This window comes from Geotrypetes seraphini, chromosome 3 (genome assembly GCF_902459505.1).
Source record: "Geotrypetes seraphini chromosome 3, aGeoSer1.1, whole genome shotgun sequence".
In the NCBI taxonomy this organism is placed as follows: domain Eukaryota; kingdom Metazoa; phylum Chordata; class Amphibia; order Gymnophiona; family Dermophiidae; genus Geotrypetes; species Geotrypetes seraphini.
This window is the reverse complement of record NC_047086.1, coordinates 242,090,257-242,114,439: the sequence shown is the minus strand read 5'-3', so window position 1 is coordinate 242,114,439 and position 24,183 is coordinate 242,090,257. Positions and strand designations below refer to the sequence as shown.

The 24,183-nt window shown below is 44.5% G+C and overlaps 2 protein-coding genes across 3 annotated transcripts in view; one reads left to right on the top strand and one right to left on the bottom strand.

The window, feature by feature from the left end:
• Positions 1 to 9,234, bottom strand: part of PPIL4 (peptidylprolyl isomerase like 4) — a 140,580-nt gene extending 131,346 nt beyond the window's left edge. The window contains exons 1-3 of the mRNA XM_033937797.1: positions 8,785 to 9,234; positions 2,447 to 2,514; positions 693 to 757 (exon numbers count right to left, since the gene is read on the bottom strand). Coding sequence (XP_033793688.1) covers positions 693 to 757; positions 2,447 to 2,514; positions 8,785 to 8,854 — 203 coding nt within the window. The 5' untranslated portion in view covers positions 8,855 to 9,234. The remainder of the gene's footprint in view (positions 1 to 692; positions 758 to 2,446; positions 2,515 to 8,784) is intronic.
• Positions 9,235 to 9,262: 28 nt separating this feature from the next.
• Positions 9,263 to 24,183, top strand: part of GINM1 (glycoprotein integral membrane 1) — a 103,473-nt gene continuing 88,552 nt past the window's right edge. Inside the window, exons 1-3 of one of the 2 annotated variants that reach the window (XM_033937799.1) lie at positions 9,263 to 9,514; positions 14,886 to 14,942; positions 15,533 to 15,629. In XM_033937799.1, coding sequence (XP_033793690.1) covers positions 9,410 to 9,514; positions 14,886 to 14,942; positions 15,533 to 15,629 — 259 coding nt within the window. In that variant the 5' untranslated portion in view covers positions 9,263 to 9,409. The remainder of the gene's footprint in view (positions 9,515 to 14,885; positions 14,943 to 15,532; positions 15,630 to 24,183) is intronic. The other variant, XM_033937798.1, reaches the window with a different exon arrangement.

Genomic DNA, 24,183 nt, shown 5'->3' with positions numbered 1-24,183 from the left:
GCCGCTCGCACCGGGTGCACTTTTTAAAGCCGGTCAAAGGCCGTGACATTAAATCGAAAGTAGCCGCGGCTCGATTAGCCACGTGGCCACGGGGACCCGGAAGCCTCCGGGTCGTTGAAAACGAAGCAGGAATCAAGTAAAAAGGTAAGGAATTCGCGCACAGCGACTTAATCGTGAAAAAACAAGAAAAAATCGCGGTGCTAGAAGGCAGTTGGGGCAGAGCCTGAAAAACACGTCTTCTAGGCTCGCGGAAAATTTTGAACTGGAGACCACGAGGGGATGCACCCCCTAGTGGAGCAGGAAGGCACGCATGCGTGGAGCAGCAGAGCAAACTTAAATCTTCAATCAAGTTTGCTTGAAAATGCTTCCGCATCGGGGCTCCGTAGATGACGTCACCCACATGTGAGAATATCATGCCTGCTTGTCCTGGGATAAAGTGTCTTTGCTTATTTGTAAATGGGTCTCTACCAGAGCCTTTAATCCAGTAGCATAATTAAATGAAATAACTACTTCTGAGGTTTATAGGAACGGGCGGGGATGGATTTGATTCCAGCGGGAACGGGTTTGATTTTGTCCCCGTGCAACTCTATATTTCAGAACTCCTTGCAGACACAGAAATTTCAAACTGCTTACCAGCAATCATGTTTCAAAGCAATTTAAATGTTTTCTACATGTAAACACAATGCACTCACCAGAACACAGATTCTCCTCCTCGACCAGTCCCCAGCGGATCTCCAGTTTGTATGATAAAGTCCCTCTGTAACCACCAATGAAACAGCAAAATGCTGAATAAACTTAATTGTCAACTTTCATATATATATGAAAAAGTAAACTTCTCTTCAAGGCCCGAGTAATTTGTTAACTTCCTAATGCTTCACCTACCAAAACGATATCTAAAATTCACTTGGGGGTTCTTTTCATTAAAACATAGCGTTCACTAAATGCGGTGCATCCTATTTTATAGCTACGAGTCATGTGGCACAGTGCATGCTAATGTGCATTAGTCTGCGCTAAGCTTTACTAAAAGGGCCCCTAAAAATAGGAAGGGAAGGTGGCCATTTTAGGGGTATACGTAGCTATCAATATGGGCTATCAATATGAGTGAGAACTCACGGCAGCCAATCAACTAACAGCTCTACATGGGCAGGAACAAAGGAAGGTCACTCCTGTTGCGGTTCACTGCTGGACTACGAGGGATTTTAAAAGGTACACGGGGGAGGCAGGTAAAAATTCTTAGAATCAGCTAGAGCGGGAGGGAATCCCGCTGTCCCAGCCCACTGCTGGACCACCAGGACTTACACAGGGCCAGTGGAGACCTGCAAGGCCTCAGGAGGGGGGGATAGGGTACAGAGCCTAGCAAGGCACTGCACTTGAATATTAACACCTCCCCCCCCTGGTTTATATTCAAGTCAACCTTCTTTCCTCCTTTTTTTGGGGAAAAAAAGGTTACCTCCGTTTATATTTGGATCAGTTTATATTCGATTATACAGGCAGTTCCCATTTTATGAACATCCGACTTACACTGGGCTCGTACTTATGAACAGGGGTCCTGATCTATCTTCAGTGTCCCAACATGCCCCTCTCTCTCCCTCCCCTCCATTCTGTGCCCCATGTATGTGCCTCCCTCCGGTGGATGTTTACCTTCTGGCTGGCTCCCTCCTCCTTCCAGCCACAGTCATTTCTCTGCACAAAGCCGCAGGCAGTGGCTCCTACGCGTGTCCTACTTTGAGCCAGAAGCCTTCCCTCTGACGTGGGAGGAGCTTCCTCCGACATTCAAGAGAAGACTTCCAGCTCAGCCGCGGGACGTGCATAGGAGCCGCTGCCCGCGGCTTTGTGCAGAGAAATGACTGTGGCTGGAAGGAGAAGGGAACCGGCCAGAAGGTAAACACCCGCCGAAGGGAGGCACATACTTGCGGCAGAAACTTCAGACAAAGGATGGAAGGAAGGAGGGAGGGGGCATGAACTTGGGACACAGAATGGAGGGAGTGGGGGAGCATGAACCATAAGATGGAAGAATGAAAGGAGTGAAGGAAAGAGATGCTGAGGTGAGGGAGATAATAGAAAAGGTGAACTGGGTGTCTGAGGGAGAGGGAAAGAGATAGTGCACATGGGGAGATGAAGAAAGAGGAGAATTGTTGGGTATAGGGAGGGAGAATTACTGAACATATTGGTGGGAGAGGAGTGAGGTAGAGATGCATGGGAAAGAGAATGATGAGAGGGAGTTGGATGTGGTGGTGGAGAGGGAACAGTGGGATGAATGGAAAGGGATGCAAGAGGGGCCCAAGGAGACGGAGAAGGTGGAAGAAAAATAGGATCCACGTTACATACAATTTCAACTTAAGAACGGTTTTAAAAAAGGAACCTGTTCTTAACCCGGGGACTGCTGTACTAAAATATATGGAATCAGCAGAAAGATGTAAGAAAAAAAAAATCATGGAGCACTTACCTGAACATTATGAATGAGACAGTAATTATAGTACTTGATTTTGCAAAGCTTCAGAAAATTCAAACAAGCTGAAAAAGAAAAGAAAGATTTTTTTACTTTAATTTTTAATTTGTATACATGCCTCACTACTTACTGTGAAATCTATTTTTATTAGAAAACACCAACAAGAAAATACAACCAGACAACATGACATGACAAAATACATAACCTGGTCCAACCAAGACAGGGAGGTTTCAACTCTTACAACCCCCTCCCCCACTCTGTACTGTCAACATATCAAAAAGCCAAAAAGAAAGATGAGGGGGAGAGACAGCCAAACGGACACCTACCACTCAATTTTAAAGTGAATGGGAAGCCCTCAGTCTCACAGCCTGCAGCGGGAACTAGTTCCTAATGCACCAGCTGTCACAGTCATACACCCAAAAGGGTGAAACATCCCCGGGCTTACCCACGTGCAAATTTAAACATAACTAGTGCACAAACCAGTGTGCTAACGGTGAAAAAGCAATAATCATAAATAATCACATCAATAAATAAGTTAGGCTGTCTCTGCCCCTCAATCGAGGGTACAGTAGAGTCCAGAATTAGCCAAGCCGATACAATCACAAAAAATTGAGGTACTTAGTTTCTCTGTGAAAATCTGGAGAAAGAATAGCCAGCATGAAATGAGTCCGTCCAATGGAGCTCCGTTTCAAGGGAAAACCCCCTTCCTCAGGAACCAGCTGTACTATCGCTGTGTGCTCTGAAGTAACCAGCCGAAAGATAATCAAGCAAAGTTGAAAATGGCGCTAAACAGAGGAGTTCCCATTGCAGGCTGTGAGACCGAGGGCTTCCCATTCACTTTAAAAATTGAGTGGTAGGTGTCCGTTTGGCTGACTCCCCCTAATCCTTCTTTTTGGGTCAGGGGAGACTAGTTCTCTCAATATATTTTTTCAGTTTCCTCTTTTTTGGGGGGGTTTAGTTGTTACATATCAGAACAGTCCCCTCCCCCCTCTTGGACCCCCCCCCCCCACCCCTTTGAGCTGTGGTGATCATGGAAGAACCATTCACAGAGGACACTACATGCTAGACACTGTCTCTCAGAAATCCAATTTATTCAAAATCAAACTCCGAGACCTATAAGGCAAGACTGTTTCTGCAGACTTGGGAGCCTTTTTCAGCGGGGAGCGGAACGAGCCTCCCTAGTCTCAGATGTCAACAATAAATGAAATTGATTTCTCCAAAACTAAAAGCTAGGAGGAGAGTCCTTCAACCAGTACTGTAAAATACATTTGTGTCAAACCATACAAGCCTTATGGAACAATGAGCATCTCCCCACCCCTTATACCCGACAGCTACCATCCTGACCAAAGAGAACCCCCGTGGGAAAACCAACCACTACAAACCCCCCCCCCCCCCAGAGCTTCCCCAAGTAGGAGAGAATGGATTGCCAAAATTATTTAACATGAGTACAAAGCCACACAGCATGAGAAAGAGTATTAGCAGTCTGTCCGCACCATCTACACATTGCAATGTCTACCATTCCAGGATAAAATGCCTGTACCTGGGTGAAATATGCTCTATTAAGAATCCTAAAGGTACACGCTCTCTGGGCTGCCCCTGTGACAATCCTCAAAATCCAAGTGAGTGCATGATATAAGAATCTCGGAAAGAGTGAGACCAGAAGGCCTTGAGCATACGCAAATGCTCAAGGCCCAGTCTAGCCCAGCACAAGCAAGAGGAAGGATCGCTGATGCACCGCCCAGCCCAGCACAGAAGAAGGAAGATCTTCAGGCACCGCACTGGCATGTCCTGTGCGTTGGTGCTGGTACCTAATCGGGGTAAGGGATATCGTTTTGGTGCTCGGGGGAGCATGTAAGATCGCGGGGGGGGGGGGTATGGAGCAGTGGCCATGGCCTCAAGGGGGGGGATTGGAGCAGCGCCGGTAGCCTCGGGTTTGGGGGGGGGGGTGTTGGTGGAACGAATCAAAGCGAGTTTCCATTCATTCCTATGGGGAAACTCACTTTGATCTACGAGCAATTTGGTTTACGAGCATACTTCTGGAACGAACTATTTCTTTACAATCCTTCAATATAGTCTCCCTGCTTTGCAATGACCACATCCCAACGTCCGGGAAGCTTCATTATTCCATCCAAGACACCGTTTTAGTTCAGTTGCCGAATGGCTCAGGTACCGGCGGAAGAAAGCTCTTCCAGAGATGCAAAACAATGTTCACGCATAGGTTGTTTCAACTTTGGAAAAAGGTCAAAGTCTGGTGGTCTCATGTCTGGACTGTAGGGAGCATGAGGTAACACCCCCCAGCCGTATTCATGTAGTTTTTCAATGACATTCCCTATGTGCGGGCGAGCATTGTCGTAAAGAATGAGTGGCTCAACCAAGAGTAAATGAGGTCGGGTTTTTGTGCATTTTTCTGCGCGTTTTTTGTAAAAAAAAAAAATCACGATAATACACTGCTATGACACTTCTATATGGAACTTTGTCTGTGATGATGATGTCTTCATGATCATAAGCAAAAATCATAAAATTGTTTGACTTTTCATTGAGCTCATCAAAATTTTTTTGGTCATGGGGAAGATGTAACTCTCCACTCGTCATTGAAAAACTACGCAAATACAGCTGGAAGGTGCTCCTGCCCCACTGCTAACCCAGTCAGTTGGTTGCTGCCTTGGCTGCCGCGAGTTCTGGTTTCTTCAGTCACCAAGCAGCACTGAGCAGGAGCGCGGAAAGCTCGCTCTTGCCCACTGCACCTCTGGACCACCAGGAATTGGCAGAGCAAGTACGACGGACAGGGCAGAAAAAGGTCCAGAAGGAAAGTTATTTTTACCCTGAGATGGCTAGGATCTCCTAAGTCAGGGGTGTTAGAGAATGACACGGTGACAAAATTAATCACCGTTCCCGTCCCCGCGGATAACCGCGGGAAATAATCCCATGTCATTTTTTAGTGTCTATTTCAGCCTCAGTCCTTCTACACCAGCATTCTTCAAAGCAAAGCTTGAGGGTCAGTGGTTGTGGCCATTCATACTCTGATTCTTCCCTCTCTCCTTAAAAAATGACATGAAGATGGTTTACCGCGATTATCCGCAGGGACGGGAACGGTGATGAATTTTGTCACCATGTCATTCTCTAAAGGGTGTCCAACCTTTTGGCTTCCCTGGGCTGCACTGACCAAAAAAAATTTTCTGAAGCCGCGCAAACGCTGCAGCAAGACAGAGGAGGGAGCCGGCAAGATGGTAAACATCCGGGGGCAGCAGAGGAAAACACTGCATCGCCTTCGACTGGGGCCGCATATGGCCCTTGGGCCACAGATTGGATACCCCTGTCCTAAGCTATCATGGTAGGAACCCCTGACTGAAAGGAAGCACTTATGGCTCAGTGGTTAAAGGCAGCTCTTCCATCCTCTGAAGGTCATGGGTTCAAATCCAAGGATGGTCAGGTAACTCAGCACATATTCCAATCTTTTTGTGTGACAATTTGCCATCTAGATGCATACTGATGATATCCACAGTGATGTCAAGATTGTGCACCAGGCACTTCCATTTGCTCTGAATGGTAGCTATTGTGCGAGTAGTGTTATTTCCTTAACTTTTTGTAAATGAGGTTTAGTATGCAATATGTATATTTTTCATGTGCTTTGCATAAGTAATGCATTATTAAACATATTTTGACCTTTATATCAACCTGGAGTCCTCTTTAGAGCAAAAAATAGAAGCTTTAGTATGCAATATATTAATTTTTTTAATGTGCTTTGCAAAAATAATGCATTATTAAACATCAACAATTTATTGAAAAACAGCATAAAATTTCCATTCTAATAATGAGATGTGATAGATGTTGTGTAGACGTCTATGTGTCACCTAAAAGACGATTCTGTAAAGGATGCTTAACTATTTGTCTAGACTCGCTGAGCGCAATTCTGTATAATGGGTCTATGCTTTATAGAATCACGCTCAGCTGGACGTCTAAACCACGACTAAAGTTAGACATCCTTTACAGAATCTAGGGCTAAATGTCCACTTAAGTCAAGGACAAATCTCTGACAAAACCTGCAAAAAAAGGGAGGAGGGGTATTTTCAGATAAGAACTATTAATAGACAGACAATTAATGGTTACTACCTTTTACAGACAAAAAAACAACCAGACCTAATTAAAGAGATAAGGCAGAATATTGACAGAACATTAGATGCATTGCATAATCTTGTATTCTAGGCAATGAGCAATTAAAATACAATTAAATTACAGTAACAAATACAAATCACAGCGCAGCTCATTTCATTAGTACATCTCCAATTAAATCTTTACCCAGTACATTAATCCCACAATAGTTACATCACAATTACCGTATAAACCCGAAAATAAACTGGGTTTTTGGGCCAAAAAAATTGGGCCAAAAATGGGGGTCAAGGTTTATATTTGGGCTACTGTCCCCCCTCCCAGACTTATTGCAGGTCGCCGCCAGGCTCTGCACCCTGCCCCCTTCCCTGTCCGTCGTACCTGCCCTGCCAATTCCTGGTGGTCCAGAGGTGCAGTGAGCAGGAACGAGCTTTCCGTGCTCCTGCTCGGTGCTGCTCAGCGGCTGAAGAAACAAGAACTCGCGGCGGCCATGGCAACAACCAAATGACCGGGTTAGCAGCAGGGCAGGAGTACATAAAGCTCTCTCCTGCCCGCTGCACCTCTGGACCACCAGGGATTGGCAGAGCAGGTATGACAGACAGGACAGGGAGGAGGTCAGGGTACAGGGCCTGGGAGAGAGGAAAGGAACGGGGCTGGGTGCAGAGCCTGACAAGGGAGGGAGGGGGAAGGGAAGGAAAGGGGCTGGGTGCATAGCCTGAAGGGGGCTGGGTGCAGAGTCTGACAGGTGATGGAGGGAAGGGGGCTGACAGCTGAGTGCAGAGCTTGCCAGGGAGGGGGCTGGGTACAGAACCTGACAGGAGATGGAGAGAAAGGGGCTGGGTGCAGAGCCTGACAGGGGAGGGAGATCCGTGCAGGGCACTTGACTATTAAGCCACCTGACTTATATTTGGATCGACATATTCGAGTATATACGGTATTTCTCCAAATTAAAGGCTTCCTGATACAGAAAACGTATGAGATTTTGCATTTAAGCATCCAACTGTTTATGCAAAAAATACTCGTGTATAAATCTTTATGTCCTTCTCCAGGTCACCCAATAGTGACAAGCAGTGGTTCCTAATTGGAACCAATTTCAACTTAATTTCTTTAATCTTTAGCTCCTTCTATTAAATTACATATGCAGGATTCTGGTGATTTCATTAGTTTTTAGCCATTTACAAGTCCAGGATTCCTTTTGGCTACATTAGATATTGTGGCACTGTATAAACCAATATTCCTCAAGCAGAAGCTGAAAAGCATCAGTCTACATCTTCTTTTTCTAAAGCCAGATTGAGTTTTTGTCTTTTTTGGCATTACAGGATAATTTTCAGTTACTGCAGGTTACCCTAATTACCAAAATGAATACCAGAACTGCCAAATTACCTTACTCTACTGGGGCATATAGGGAAAATGCCTGAAGTACTTACTTGTATGTAAACTGCTTTGAGTGTGGTTGAATAACTATAAAAAGTAGTATACGTCCCAATCCCCCCCCCCCCAACTTTGTTAACTGTTGGGGTATTTCCAGCATCTTCCTATTCAATTTAAAACAGAAAAAAATGACTTGACTGCAAATTAACTACATTACTGATCACCTCATGCACTTAGCTACACCTTTTCAGGTGGTATTTACTACTACACCATAATTATCTAGCACATTAACAATTAAGGCGTAATCATCTCCAAGTTAACTATAAAATAGCAGTCCCTTTTCCCTTTTGACCCTATTGTGTGCTACCTGTTTAATACAGAAACTAGCATACACAAGCTGCCAAAGTCATAGGAGACAACTTTTCAAAACGATTACAAGAACTAAATGCAACAAAAAATTACCCTCCTGGGCACAGTGAAGGTGCCTGGACTGGCCATTGTTTGTTGGAAATAGGATACTGGGCTAGATAGACCCATTGGTCAGACCCAATATGGCTAGTCTTATCTTACTTTGTACTGGGTTGCTCAGCACTCGCTGTTGCACCCACAGGGCTGGTTTCTATGGCTAAGATGCTGCCCCTTAACATCTACCCTTTCTTACTAGTGCATAGTATCTTACGCCTCCTCCTTTACTGACTGGCTTAAGAAAGATCACAATTTCAGCTATAAAGATCAGAAATCTCGGTTGACAAAAATTACGTTGCTTATCAGAGGGGCCAACCCTCCTTTTCACCGGTTAACAAGTCCAAGAAGCTCAACAAGCTAATAATTCTACGGGTGCCAATGCACCAAGTTACCTCTCGGTCTCTCCTCTGTGTATAAATCGATGACAAGGTCTCCCAGCGTGGTCTCCAGCAACACAGCCATGGCAGCAGCAAAAGCCTTACCACGGACGTCACTTAGGTCCTCCCAATCCTGTACAAGCACGCGCCACAGAACGGACGGAGCGCTTGTGTTTCGTCAAAACAACCAGTTTTCGTTCTTCTCAGGCGGGCAAATAAACTCTAAGTAAGCAGGATAAATATGGCAACTACCAACTGGTTCTTGCAAAAAATAAAAAAATAAAAAAGACGAAACAAGCTAGAACAACCACTGTTCTTCCGGGACCTAACAATCCAACCAAACTTCCGTTTTCCCCTTAGCCCTTAGTGTCGAGGCCAACGAATAACTACCAACTTGCTGGGCAGAGCTCCCTGCCCCAGTCAAAAATGGCCGCTACTGCGGCCACTGTACGTGAGAAAGCGCGCGCGTGCCTGGTAGCCAATCAGCATCTCTTGTAGGCTTGGCGTGAGACAGGTAGGGAGGGTGCGCTTCAGTGAGAAACGGGCCGCGCGCTTACGCGTGCACATACCCTATCAGTGTCCCCGGATGTTGTGGTAGTGGAGCTCGTGCCCCCTCTTCCCGTTGGGACTCCCGGGGAAGATGGAAACTGTGCTTTGGCCTCCTTGGTCCTGGTTCTGTCTGTGGCTGCTTCCTAGGCTCCTGCTCTCTGGCCCTTCACTGGCTGACGCTGCTCTGCACCCCCAGGTATCGTGGGACGGGCTGCTTGACTGCATGTGTCTGTACGTGTGGGGGGTTGTTGTGTTGTTTTGGGCGCCGTCACTAGAGGCTTCTGCTCTCTTTTCAACCGGTTTGTTCCTGGGATATTTTCCTCGTCTGTTGATGGCGCGGGCGGATAGACCGAGAGTACGGAAAAGCTGGAGTGAGCGCTGATGGGAGAGAGGAAGATGGGGGCACTGGAGATCGGCGGGTTAAGCAAACATTTTGCTCGGGAGCTCTTTTTCTAAAAAGATGATCAGCTTTTACCCATGCGAGTCAAATAATTGTAACTCATTCAGGAGAGGGTGCCAGCTTTTCCATAGATCTGACTGAACATTCTTTAGGATAGAGGGGCACAATAGCTCCTCTTCACACTTGACATAATTTTTATACTGTTTCAGGCATTTTAATTATGTCTTCTCCTCAAATAATCCTTCTATATCAGTGGTCTCAAACTCGCGGCCCGCCAGGTACTATTTTGAGGCCCTCGGTATGTTTATCATAATCACAAAAGTAAAATAAAACAGTTTCTTGATCATATGTCTCTTTAGCTATAAATGACAATATTATTATTAAGACTTGGTCAAAAGGAAAGATTTATAAACTATGAAGAGTTTTACCTCATGCAAAATTGTCATTTCTTTAATAAGACATTAACTATTTTTTCTGTGGCCCTCCAAGTACCTACAAATCCAAAATGTGGCCCTGCAAAGGGTTTGAGTTTGAGACCACTGTTCTATATAATTTCATTCTCCCAAAGTAACCCGCTCTACTATGTAACTCTTCTGGAATTGTCCAGATAATCTCTTATGTAATCTGCCTTGAACCGCAAGGTAATGGCGGAATAAAAGTCACTAATGTAATGTAATATCCTTAGCTTTTGACCGGTACGATCACTATAAAAAAAATCATTCAAACATGAACACTACAGGGCTCATAATTTTAAAAAAAACGTCTAAAAAGTGGCCTAAATGGGTACTTGGAAAATCAAAAAGCATGATGGTCCAAGTACCCATAATCAAAGCTGGATTTAGATGTATCTAAAACCAGCTTAGGCCTTTCCCCTGCCTCTAAACGCACAGAGAGAAAAGAGACGTTTTTAGAGGAGGGGAAAGGGCGGGAGACCTAGGCGTGCAGCAGGTATAACCAAAACTTTAGGCAGGTTGCCTAGTCGGCACTTATACATTTTGACTTAGACCAAGTCAAAACAGGTATAAGTGCCGAAAAGGGGCTGCTGAGCTGATCATGGCTGCTGCGATCAGCTCAGCGGCCCCAACAACCTGCCTACTCCCTATAGCAATGATCGCGGCAGGAGAGATGGCTCATCTCCTCTGCCGTGATCCACCCTTCCCTCTCCCCCCCCCCTCCCCGACAACGATCAGGGCAGGAGGGAAGCCAATCCCTCCTGACCCGCGGCATTCTCAAACCCCCGATGAAGATAGGGGCAGGAGGAAGCCCAAGCCCTCCTGCCCCAGCCAACCCCAAACTCTCTGACAGGATTGGGGCAGGAGGGAGCCCAAGCCCTCCTGCCCTCGACACAAGGGCCCCCCCTGAACCCTGATTGCCCCCCCCCACTGACCACTCCCACCCCCGTACCTTCAATAAAGTTGGTTGGACGGACGGGTGCCATCCATTGAATGGCTGGCCTTAGGACCTGAATGGCCCAGGCGACTCAAATCCCACCCACAGGTGGGGCCTGAGATGCCTGGGCCAACCGGAATCTCTTATGACACAGTGCTATTTACATAAGAACGTAAGAAACGCCTTCACCGGATCAGACTTTGGTCCATCTAGTCCGGCGACCCGCACACGCGGAGGCCCAGTTAGGTGCTCCCTGTTGGAGACTCGGATTTCCCGTATCCCTCGATATGATTTGCAAGGAGGTGTGCATCCAACTTGCGCTTAAAACCCAAAACAGTAGTCTCTGTCACAACTTCCTCTGGAAGAGCATTCCAAGCGTCCACCACTCTCTGTACGAAACAGAACTTCCTGATATTTGTCCTGAACCTGCTGCCACTCAGTTTCAGGCTATGACCTCTTGTCTGTGTCACATCTGAAAAAGTAGTTCTGCTTCCTGGCCTATTTTGTCAAATCCTTTTAATATTTTAAAAGTTTCAATCATATCCCCTCGCAGTCTTCTCTTTTCGAGAGTGAACAGTCCCAGTTTTCCGAGGCGTTCTTTGTAGCTCAAATTCTCCATACCTTTGACTAGTTTCGTGGCTCGCCTCTGCACCATCTCCAGCAGAGTTATATCCTTCTTGAGGTATGGAGACCAGTGTTGGACACAGTATTCTAGGTGTGGTCTGACCATTGTTTTGTAAAGTGGCATTATGACGTCCTCCGATCTACTCATGATCCCCTTCTTAATCATGCTCAACATCCTGTTTGCTTTCTTAGCCGCCGCCGCGCATTGAGCCGATGGCTTTAGGGTCCTGTCTATCAGTACCCCCAAGTCCCTTTCTTGTTCGCATTTTCCTAATGTCACACCCAATATCCTATATTCATGTTCCTTGTTTTTCTTACACAGATGCATCACCTTGCATTTGTCTATGTTAAAGTTCATCTGCCATTTTTTTGCCCACTTCTCCAGCTGGTTCAGATCCCTCTGGCATGATGATGAGGAAAAAGAATCAGATATCATCAGAGAACAACAAGCTTTTATTAGTTATGACAGGGGTTGCCATCCAACACATAACCAACAATTGGAAAAATTACAGAAACCTTAGTTATACATTTTGGTGGAATACATTATGCCATATATTTAAAATGGAACGTGTAATAGCAGTACAAAGAGGGACATATATTAAATTTATAAAAATATGGGGGCCATTGGCAAAATATTGTAGTGAATAGTCATCACTTCTTCTCTTCTCCTTTTCGTTTTCTTTTTTTAGCACACTAAAGGGGGGAGGGAGTTAGAAATAATGTTACATATTATGTTATACTATGATATATAATATGTGTATATTTTTATTGAAAATATGATGAGGGGGGTGGTAGGGGGGTTATTGATTTTACTAGATGTTTATATGGCAGATATCAAAGTGCTATTCTGGAATAATTTGTTGTAATATATTATTTTGTGCACTTGTTGTTTAATTTGAAAACGAATAAAGAATTTAAAAAAAAAAATAGCTCTGGATGGGACATCATGTTGTTTCAATCATTTCTGTTATAGTAGCAGAATAATGTAGATTGAAACCCTGGGTTAGATTATTTCTGCAGAAATACTTTTTGATAAGCTGCTTCCAAGATTCTCTTATTCTGTTAAATATACACAGGAGTTCGTACTTTAGCTGTTGATTCCCACTTCCTGTGAAACTGCATAAGGGTATCACTTTAAGATCTTGAATGTCTCCCCTTCTGCAGTGGAGAACACTCTTCAGTTTTTCATTCTGCAAGCAAACTCAGAAGGTTTGTTCTGATCTGCTCTGCTGATTTTTGTTATTTTCAGGTATATTTCCATCGGATTTTTTAATTTCTTTGTGGCTTCGGTGCTCGGAGGTCCTCTTGGGCTTATTCCGTCATGGAAGGGGCTCAGTCCTGCGTGAGTGGACTGCTGCTCCCAGGCCAATCTCACTGAGTACTTAAGGAGCCAGGCTGCTTTGTGTCCCTTCAGGAGCTCAGAGTCCGTCCACCTGGGAGCAGCTTGCCTGCTGATTTCATCAGAGGTATGAGCGCAGGCTGTGGAGCCCCTGTGTAACTGCCCTCTGGGTATTAAGGAGCCAACTGCGTAGTTTCTCCCCCCCCCATCACTGTGCGAGGAATCTCGGAGGTGGGAGTTCATGGTCGTGATCTGTCCAACTGATTGCCAGAAGAATTCCTTCAACAGTCAAAGTCTGATGATTTCTGAGGCAGAAATCCTTTCCCTACAGACAGGCTGATTCAAACAAACAGGCACCAGAAGTCATAGTGAGTAAGGGGAAAATCGGTGGGGGGGTCTGTAAATTTCATTCTTAGAGGTTTCTGGGGTTAGAATTTGGTTCCTCCTCCTCCAAAACCCTAAAATTGCTATTACCCTTAGACAAGCAGACAGCATATGCTCACAAATGGGTGACGTCATCTACGGAGCTCCAGTATGGGGGGTGAAAAGTGTAGTATCACTTTAAGCCTTAGCAAGCTTTTTAGACTGCCTGCACCGTGCATGTGCGAGTGCCTTCCAGCCCAATGCTAGCTCATGAGGTCGTCAGTTTTCCATGGAGTGAAGAAGACCTCTTGTATTTTTTTCAAACTTAGTTCAAAATTAAATGGCCTTCACAATCCCATCCTTACTTCCTGTGATGATAATCAATGGATTCTCGGCCTTGTTTCTACTTTACCCTGGCCCGTCCTCTTTGACTGTATCTGACTCCAGGGCTATAAATTGCCAGAAGATAAACATATATTTAGATTCAGCTGACTCTAGGAGGTTGTTTATTATCTTTCAACCTCCATGCACATAGGTTTTATCAGATTTTTCCATTTACCTCTAGTGGAACATAGGAATCCATTCTTTATTTTGTCCATTAGGTTCCTTCCCTTGCCTCTGCAATCGCGCATCAGACATTAGGTCTAAGTTTGCGGGGCAACTTGAGTTTTTCTAAGTTCTTGGAACCCAAATCTCCCTCCATCCCTTTTATTCGAGTTAAGGAGTCCCATTTGTGAGAATATGCTGCCTGCTTGTCTAAGGATAAAGCACAGTTACTTACCATAATAGGTGTTATCCTGGAACAGCAGGCAGCTGAGTGACAACCGCCTTCTTTAGTAACAATGGAACAATGCCTTCCTGAAGCGATCATGTCACTAGACTCATGATAGATGGAGCTATCGCTTCCCTGAATATAGCAAACACTCCAACAGGGATCTAAAGAACATGTAGTCCTGTTTAAACATTGAATAACGTTCACCAACTAATTTTCAGTAATGGCCTGGAACTCGGACCATTGTTCAACATATGTTCCTTAGCACTTAGCAGGTTGGCTCACTCGTACATGATTTATCATTCACTGTTTGCTTCTTAAAGATTTATTGATCAGTGTTCTGTTTCCTAAGTTTCAAAACAGAGCAAAACATGTTTGTTGCCGAGGACATTTCCCATGCCCCTCCTTCTCTTTTCTTTTGTTTCAGTGGAGTTTGATTGCTTTGGTACCAACTGAAGAGGGAGCTGTTTTCCAAGGGGAGGAGTTCAAGATCTTAAAGTGATACCCTTCTGAAATTTTTGGGGAATTGGGAATCAACAGCTAAAGTATGGACTCATTTGTATCTTAACAGAACCTAGATTATCGAGGTAAGAGCCTAATCTTTCTTTGCTTCCAGTGGCACATCTTTGTTTTAGGAGTGTAAACAAACATTCTTCAATATACATGTATATTTTTTCTAGGAGAGCATCAGAATTAATGTTACAAATCTGAAATCAATTGAGGACATACATGAACAGGTACAGTTTTTGCACACTGTCAGCAACCATGCTTTTTCATTTCTATATATGGTTTCCTTTAAACATCCACTGCTGACATTTTTACATTTTCACTTTAAAATATGCTTTATTTATTGTAATACTTACCAAAAGTCTGCATCCACAAGCCTGCTTTTGAACTGAGACCCATCACAAATAACTTTAATTTTTAAAATCCAGATTAAACTGTTTTGACATCTAGGCCTACTTTTTATATTCTTGTGGTCTACTTAAGTGTCTGTATAAGATCTTCATCTCGGAACCTGCTTTACTGGTTTAGCCCTTTTTATGGTATAAACAAATAAGGAGTTAACACACTAGTAAGGCAGATATTAGCCAGTGTTCACATGAAGGACTGAGATAATGTGATCAAAAATTTTTTCCATTACATTATCCTGTGAGCACTTCTTAGAGATACAAACGCAAATTGAGTGCACACACATGCATGCATAAACCCTTGCAAATAGGTTAAAAAAAATCCATGAGTCATGCTTTGCATGCTTTCCCTACTTGCTTATAGTTTATCTATAAAAGCATCCAACTAATCTCATACCTACATTTTGTTCTTGCAGGTGATCTTCAACATTTCATTTTTCAATGGACAGGTCCTTGTCAATGATTTCCCTGTGAAGAATGGTGTTACACGAGTCATGTGTCCTACTGTAATATGTGAGTATCTGTGGCGGGGTACCTCATACCTTCAGTTGCCTTAGAAAACACACGCATGCAAATGCGAACAAAGTGATACAAATTAATGAACCTTAAGATCATGACAAGTGCTGCCTAAAAATGAATTTCTGGTGATTTTTCCTGCTGATCATTAGGAAGCTTGTCAGTGTACTGAAGGTGAGAGAGTTTACTTACTCCCAATACCGTGTTTCCCCGAAAATAAGACACTGTCATATTAATTTTGGGCCCCAAAAAGGCACTAGGTCTTATTTTCAGGGATGCCTTATTTTTTTCATGTACAATGATCATCTCTCCCTTCCTCTCCTCCATCCCAAATCTTCCTATTTCCTTTCTCTCCCCCACATGTGCATCTTTCCTCCCCTCTCACCCATCCTCTTGTGCAGTATCTTTCTATCCCTCCCTCCCATCCCTTGTGCAGCAGAACCCTTGCAGCTTCTATCCCTCCCATCCCCCCAACCTACCCATCTCTTCCTCCCATCCGAACCCACGAGACTGAAATACCTTATAACAAACCGGCAGTGTCAGCAGCAATCTAGACAGGCTACTTCGCGGCCTTCTATCACCCGGGGTTCCTCTGCTGCGTTTCTGATGACATAATCAGCATTGCGGCAGAGGAACCCCGGGCAATAGAAGGCCACGAAGCAGCCTGCCTAGATTGCTGCCAATATGTTATAAGGTATTTATTTCTGTCTCGCGGATCAGATGGGAGGGAGAGATGGGAGGGTGGGGCTTATTTTCAGGGTAGGTCTTATTTTCAGGGAAATAGGGTAGTTTTAAAAGTGCCTCAGGTATGATGGGATCATGTTCCTCAGAGACACTCATAACTGGGTTCAGCTGTGTCTGAAGCCTAATCATAATCTCTCTTCTTGTAAACTCTGTTCACAAATATCAAGGAGAGGTATTAAGGGTTAAGAGAAGCAGTGTGAATGGAATTTTGGTTCTGAGAAGTCTGGTCCTTCAACTTCAGCATCAGTCTTTATGGCTTCGAGAACTGCATTGGATGTTGGAGATGCATCACCATCAAGAGGGCTTCCACCTTCCTTGATATCGGGCATCCTCTGATCCCCTCATGAGGAAAGGAAGAATTTGTCATCATCCTCTAAATACCAAAGGACTGTATTGCCATGTGTTTGGGCAGAGACTAAGAAGCATTGGCATCAGCTCCCTTCATGGCATGATGTCAAGAACAGCAATGTATTGAAGTCACCAGTGCCCTCAAAGCACTCCCAACTTAAGGGCATCTCAACTTCCCAGGAACTGAACAGGGCATACCATCTTCAGTTGATCTGAGACCAGGCCACTCATGCTACCCCAATGACATGACTAACTCAGCTAAGCCCCAGTCTTCTTTGATGGCAGCCCTTGAGGAGGGGCTCAGCAGAAAAGCTATGACATTAAGGACATTGTGGAAGCCCTTGTGCTGCCTGTGAGGAGCACATTGACACTGAGGTGTCAAGAGGCGTTGGAACAAACATGCACCCAACCGGTGTTGATCTCTGGGGGGTCCATGGAACCACAACACCCCTTTCCCAGGCCCAACCATGGTGTCATTTATACAAGGCAGGCGGAATCTGATATCTCTAGGTGAGTACATTTATGAGCCTGATTTGGACTGATCCTGGGTGACAGAAGAGACATTGAAGCTCCTCTCATTGGTTTCCCCTCAAACCCCTCCCCGTCTACTTGAAAGGTGAAAAATGCCCCCTGAGGAATCCTATTTTGTTTTATTGCTTTTTAAAATTAAATAATTTACAAAAGATATAAATCTTCCATATGAAAAGTGCAACATTTCACATAAGAGAATAAAAAGAATAAAGAAAAATATTCCAAAGATTTTCCTTAGTTGCACTTAGATTAGTCCACAATTGGGAGCCCAAAAATAAGAAAATCTAGAAGGAGCTAGAAAAGAAAAATCAATTATAATGAAGAAAAGCACGGGAAGCTACCCTTGATATCTAAGGCCTTAAATACAATGACATTGAAAATTCACTGGAAAAATTGCAACTGAAATGGCTCAAAAATATATATCTAACTTCCTGTAACATAACATTTACAAGGATAGCACAACTGAAATGTTGATGAGCCTAGAGCCAGAACTTGGGGCACCTTTTACAAAGGCGTGCTAGGGCCTTAACGTGCGCAATAGCACGCATTAAATTCTCAAGCGCGCTAGCCACTACCGCCTCCTTTTTAGGAGGCGGTAGAGTGCACTAAAAACCCTAGCACACCTTCGTAAAAGGAGCCCTTGATGACGTAAAACAAGAAAAAACTTTCTTCTATTCTGTGTCTATTTAGATACATCAGGGAAGATCAAAATCTTATCCCTGCAAAAAATTACAGTCCACTTTCTTGAAGAATAAATGCAATAAAGCATTTTTGTCCTGAAGAAATACAAAAAATAAAAATAAAGTGGACCAAATAGTTATATCTTCTGTAGAAGTCTCCAATAATCCAGTTAGGTTTACACTCGCAGTAGATAAATCAGCTTGATCAATTCTAACTGATGAACTACAACACTTTTTTTTTAACAGGAATATAATATATCTTATTCAAAGGGGGGTTACCTCGAATCTTCATATGTTAAAGAGTTCTTTAAGAAATTTATAAAATATATATTTCCAGTGCACTAGGTAGACATTCTAGACAATTGGTTTGAGTCCCCATGGCCATGGCAGAAGAAATCTATTTCGGATTTTTCTCTGTGTCTCTTCTGTAGTTCACTAAGCTCCTTAGCTCCACCTATAGTTTTTTCCTTCTGCGCATGTGCCAGCAGGAGTGTGTTTATTCTGCTCTCTCATCTTTATTATTTTATTTTGTGTTTTTAGTCCATTTTTTTCTCGGAATTCTTGTGCCCGGAGCATTTCGTCAGCTTTTGCCTACATTGAGAACACACAGACTTCAGTCTGTAGCTGACAAGCCAATCCTAGTGGGTACCTGTTAGCCAGCCTGCTTAGATTTCTTTGGAGCTCAGGGCCGTCTCTGAAGTTGTCTCACTTACTTTTAAGCAGGGGTTGCGCGCAGGCTGTTAGGCACCCTTAGGAGGCTTGGTGGTGTCTTGCAGGGAGCCAGCTGTGTCTTCTCACCTTCACCTGTCCTGGTGCATGTCCATCGGTCCGCAGGGGTGGAGCTGCAGTCAGACATAGGGTCTGACTGGCAACCTGAAGATCATTATTACATTACATTAGTGTCTTCTATCCCACCAATAACTTTCAGTTCTAGGCGGTAGATGGGGAGAAGATAGATGGGAGAAATGAACTTGGTGGAGGGGGGAGATGGACTTGGGGGGAGATCATCAGAAGCAAGGACTCCGGTGGCAGAGGGGAAGCCCGAACGAGTCTCTGGTGCAGATTGGGGCAGCAAGGCTCTCTCTTCTCCTCCCTGGCCAGGCAAAAGCAGCAGTAGCAACGGGGCCAACGAATCGGTAAGTCCAATTTTCTTTAATAGTAAACCGATTCGAATTGCGAATCGGGCAGCACTAGTTTTCACCCTTTCTGACTGTACAGGCTGTGTCTCCCTATAACCCTGTTTTATAGTTCAGGTTTTAATGTTTCATACTCTGTTTTACATTTTGCATTGTTGCTGTTTTGAATATGTTAACTTGAGCAGGATTGATTGTTTGGCAGGGAATTCCCTGTTCCCCCTCTCTCTCTTTTGTTTCTTGTCCTGCTATAGAGGTTCCTGGCTGCTTGAAGACTAACATTTCTAGAATGCTTTTGAAGAGTTATCAAAGGTATCTACAATTGATCTGGATTTCTAGAGCACCTGGTTTTGGGCATTTCCACCAGCTGTGTGCAGTGAACTTTTATCCCTCTGCATGAGGAACTATTCTTTGGGAATAATTTTTAGTCTTCTTCCTTTTGGATAGAGTGAATGTCATTCAAACACAGTCATAGCTGCCAGTGCAGAAATTAGAAATAAATTTAAAGACATGGTCAAGTTATTTTGGTCTGTTCCCATTTTGTACTGTATATGAAGGTTTCAATCCCTTATACAAAGTTCTGAGTTTATTCAAGACCACATATATGAAATACCATAAAATACTCACCAATTTCACCAACTAATAATTCAGAAACTCCAGTCAGATTCTCAGGACTCCTACAGTCACTTTGCTTCTTGGAACACATTTTTTTTTTTTTTTTTGCAAGCCGTGCACCAATCCTCTTCCCTGCTCCTACTCCAGGGTTGTCCAACCTGCAGCCCAACAAGGAGTTTTGTGTGGCCCTCCGGAAAGTAGTTTTCTGACCGGCTCCCTGCTGCAGTTGTCTGCGGGCAGCGTCTGCTCCTCGCGTGCAATTCACGGCTGATTCAGAAGCCTTCTCTGATGTTGTGACGTCAGAGGGAACGCTTCTGACACAGCCGCAGATTGTGCACGAGGAGCCGGTCAGAAAAATACCCGCCAGAGGGAGGGAGAAGCTGGGCCACACAAAACTCCTTGTTGAGCCGCATGCAGTCCGTGGGTTGGACACCCCTGGAGTAGGGGCAGGGAAGAGGATTGGCGCGCGTCTTCGATGTTGGTGGTGCGGATGCAAGATGACAGCAGGGTGCTCACCTAAATTAGCCGGATGGAGCGCCCAACTAAAACATGCTAGGGAGAACAGTGGAATCTATTGAAGTAGAAAGGAGTGGCAATCAATGCTCTACTTTTACTGCCTACAATATACACCGTGTTGGGGCGTGGCTTGGACACGCAGGCAAATGGTCGGGTGATAGACTGGCTCCGTGTTAAACATAAGAACATAAGCAGTGCCTCTGCCGGGTCAGACCACAGGTCCATCCCGCCCAGCAGTCCGCTCCCGCGGCGGCCCAAACAGGTCACGACCTGTCTGTATCACCAGAAGGGGCTCCCTTGCCACCTTGGTTTCTCATTTAAGTCCTGTCTTCCTATCGAGGTCCTAACCCTCCGGTCTTGCACATGCACGACCTGGTTTGGTTTCTATACTCATTACCTGGTTAGCTTTCTATACTTGTGTTACATCCCAGCTCCTCCCACAGTATCCCACGATCCCTTTATCCTTCAGGAATCCGTCCAATCCCTGTTTGAATCCCTGTACCGTATTCTGCCTGATCACTTCCTCCGGTAGCGCATTCCAAGTGTCCACGACCCTTTGGGTGAAAAAAAACTTCCTTGCGTTTGTTCTGAACCTATCTCCCTTCAGTTTCTCCGAATGCCCCCTCGTACCTGTTGTCCCCTTCAGTCTGAAGAATCTGTCCCTATCCACCCTCTCTATGCCCCTCATGATCTTGAAGGTCTCTATCATATCTCCCCTGAGCCTCCTCTTTTCCAGAGAGAAGAGCCCCAGCCTATCCAACCTCTCGGCGTATGGGCAGTGTTCCAGCCCTTTTACCATTTTCGTTGCTCTCCTTTGGACTCTCTCAAGTACCGCCATGTCCTTCTTGAGGTGCGGCGACCAATACTGAACGCAGTATTCCAGATGTGGACGCACCATCGCTCGATACAATGGCATGATGACTTCCCGTGTTCTGGTTGTTATGCCCTTCTTTATGATGCCAAGCATCCTGTTGGCTTTTTTCGAGGCTGCTGCGCACTGTGCAGATGGCTTCAGTGATGCATCCACCAGCACACCCAAGTCTCTCTCAAGTCTGCTGTCTCCCAACAATACCCCCCCCAATTTGTAGTTGAACAACGGGTTCTTTTTCCCTATATGCATGACCTTGCATTTGTCCACGTTAAAGCGCATTTGCCATTTGTTTGCCCAGTCTTCTAGCTTGTCCAGGTCTCTTTGTAGGTCCTCACACTCCTCCCTGGTCCTAACTCTGCCGCACAGTTTGGTATCGTCTGCAAATTTTATAACCTCGCACTTTGCCTCCTTTTCCAGGTCATTGATAAATATGTTAAAGAGTAATGGCCCCAGCACCGACCCCTGTGGTACACCACTCGTGACTCCCCGCCAGTCAGAATATTGACCCTTTACTCCGACCCTCTGCAGTCTGCCCGACAACCAGTGCTTGATCCATCTGTGCACATCCCCTCCCACCCCGTGGTTCCACAGCTTCTTAAGCAGCCTTTCATGTGGCACCTTGTCGAAAGCCTTTTGAAAATCGAGGTAAATGATGTCTATGGGTTCCCCATTGTCCACCCGACTGCTTATTCCCTCAAAGAAGTACAGAAGGTTCGTTAGGCACGACCTTCCCTTACAGAATCCGTGCTGGCTTGTTCTCAATAGGTCATTTTTCTCGATGTGCTCGCAAATGCCATCCTTGATCATAGCTTCCACCATCTTCCCTATAATTGAAGTCAGGCTCACCGGCCTGTAGTTCCCGGGGTCACCCCTCGATCCCTTCTTGAAGATAGGTGTGACATTCGCCAATTTCCAGTCCTCTGGTACCTCACCAGTTTTCAAGGATAGGTTGCAAACATGCTGGATTGTGCCCGCTATTTCTTGTCTTAGTTCCTTCAGAACCCTTGGGTGGATCCCGTCCGGGCCCGGTGATTTGCCGCATTTTAGCCTGTCTATCTGTTTGAGGACATCCTCCTTACTTACCTCTATGTGATCCAATTTTTCAGCCTGTTCCCCACTCATGAGCTCCTCTGAGTCCGGTATATTAGATGTGTCTTCACTCGTGAAAACCGACGAGAAGAACGTGTTCAACCTCTCAGCTACCTCTTTATCCTCCTTAATCACTCCCTTCCTATCCCCATCGTCCAACGGCCCCACCTCCTCTCTCGCTGGTCGCTTTCCCTTAACGTAACTGAAGAATGCCTTGAAGTTTTTCGCCTCTCTGGCCAGCCCCTCTTCGTATTCCCCCTTTGCTTTTCTAACCTCCCGGTGGCATTCCTTTTGGCATTTCCTGTGCGTCTGGTGATTTTCCTCCGTTGGGTCCTTTTTCCATCTCCAGCTCTTATTTCTATAAATCAGCTCCAAATATCTTTTAAATTGGTGAAAATACTAGGGAACATCAGACAATGGCATCGGGTAAACAAAATAAAAGCGATTCAGGAGCTGGAGGATCCGGGACAAGCAGTAATAAAAGATCAAAGCCGGAGCCGGGGACTCCATCAAAAGTTCCGTTACCTGCAGAGGGAGATCAGGATGTGATGGTGGAACTTAGGCAGATAAAAGATATCGTTTTGGAAATAAAGAGGGAATTGAAGAAGGCAATTGAGGATGTGGCCATTCTCACCAAGAGAGTAGATTTGGTGGATAGTAAAATAACTCATTTAGAGGAAAAATCAGAGGAAGTGCACACGGAGGTAATGCAAAATAAAAAGGCTTGGAAGGAATTGGAAATAGTTAAAAGAGACTTGGAAGATTGTTTGAACCGCGAGAGGAGGAACAATTTGCGCATTATTGGGATGCCAGAAGGAGTTGAAAAAAATGATCTCATAACTTTTCTGGAGCAATTCCTTCCTAAAGTTTTACCTTTAAAATCTAGAGTGCCTCTTGAGATTGAGAGAGCGCACAAGATACCTGGTCAAAGAACACCCTCACAAAAAGGTCCAAGGACTTTGATTTTCAAATTATTAAGGTACCAGCATGTGGTGGAAATATGCCAACTTGCCAAGGAAAATAAAAATCTGAGATGTCAGGACGCAAGGATACATATTGTGCCTGATTTTGCCAGGGAAACAGCGCTCAAACGGAAGCAACTATTAGATTTAAGACCACAGCTGAGAGCACTGGGGGCAAGATATGGGCTTCTTTATCCCACGGTAATGAGAGTAACTCTAGCAAATAAAACTCACAATTTTACTGACCATAACAAATTACAGGAATTTATAGAGCAATGTGAGCAACCAATGATTTCCTAAGTTAAATATGTCTTGGAATTTTTATTTTGATGGTTGTGGTTTAAAGTTTTGTTTGTTTTAGCCATTAAAATTGATATTTTAAATTACAAATGGAGTTTTAGTATAAGATGACTGTTTAGAGTCTTGGAATCTTTACTTACTTTTAAAAGTTATGATGCGAGGCTGCCACGAGAATAGAACTGGAACTGCATATACTTGCTGATGTCATGGATGACATACACACGCAGGCATTCTTCTCAGCTGAACTGAATTGCAAATTGGTTTGCATGTGTCTAGCTGTGAATAGTCATCCTGAGAACTTGTAAAGGAAGTATTCTTCTAATTATTAATTGAGACCGTCAATATAGGAGTGGTAAAAGGATATCTGCTGCTATACCAATGAGGATTACAGGAAGGAGAAGAGGATTGGTTGCTACAATGACACGTCAAAGGAAATGGAGGTGGGGCTTCTAAGACAGAGGCGAGTGGTTACAGCGTTGTCGAATCCACTTTTTCATCAGGAAATAGAAGGAAGAATGGAACTCGGAGGCAACAGTAGTTCTTTTCAGACTTCTCGTCAATGGCTACGTGATTGAAATTGTCTTTGCTGAGATTTCCTTTATACTAGTACAACTGGAATAGTTATATAAGCAGCAGAGTATACGCTAAAAGATTAAGTGATGCGTAATAGTCTAATGAGAGTTAAATAATTATAACTTTAAACTATCTATTATATGAAGCGATAGCAAGCCAAATGAAGCTCAAGGAAGTCCTAGTAGCAGA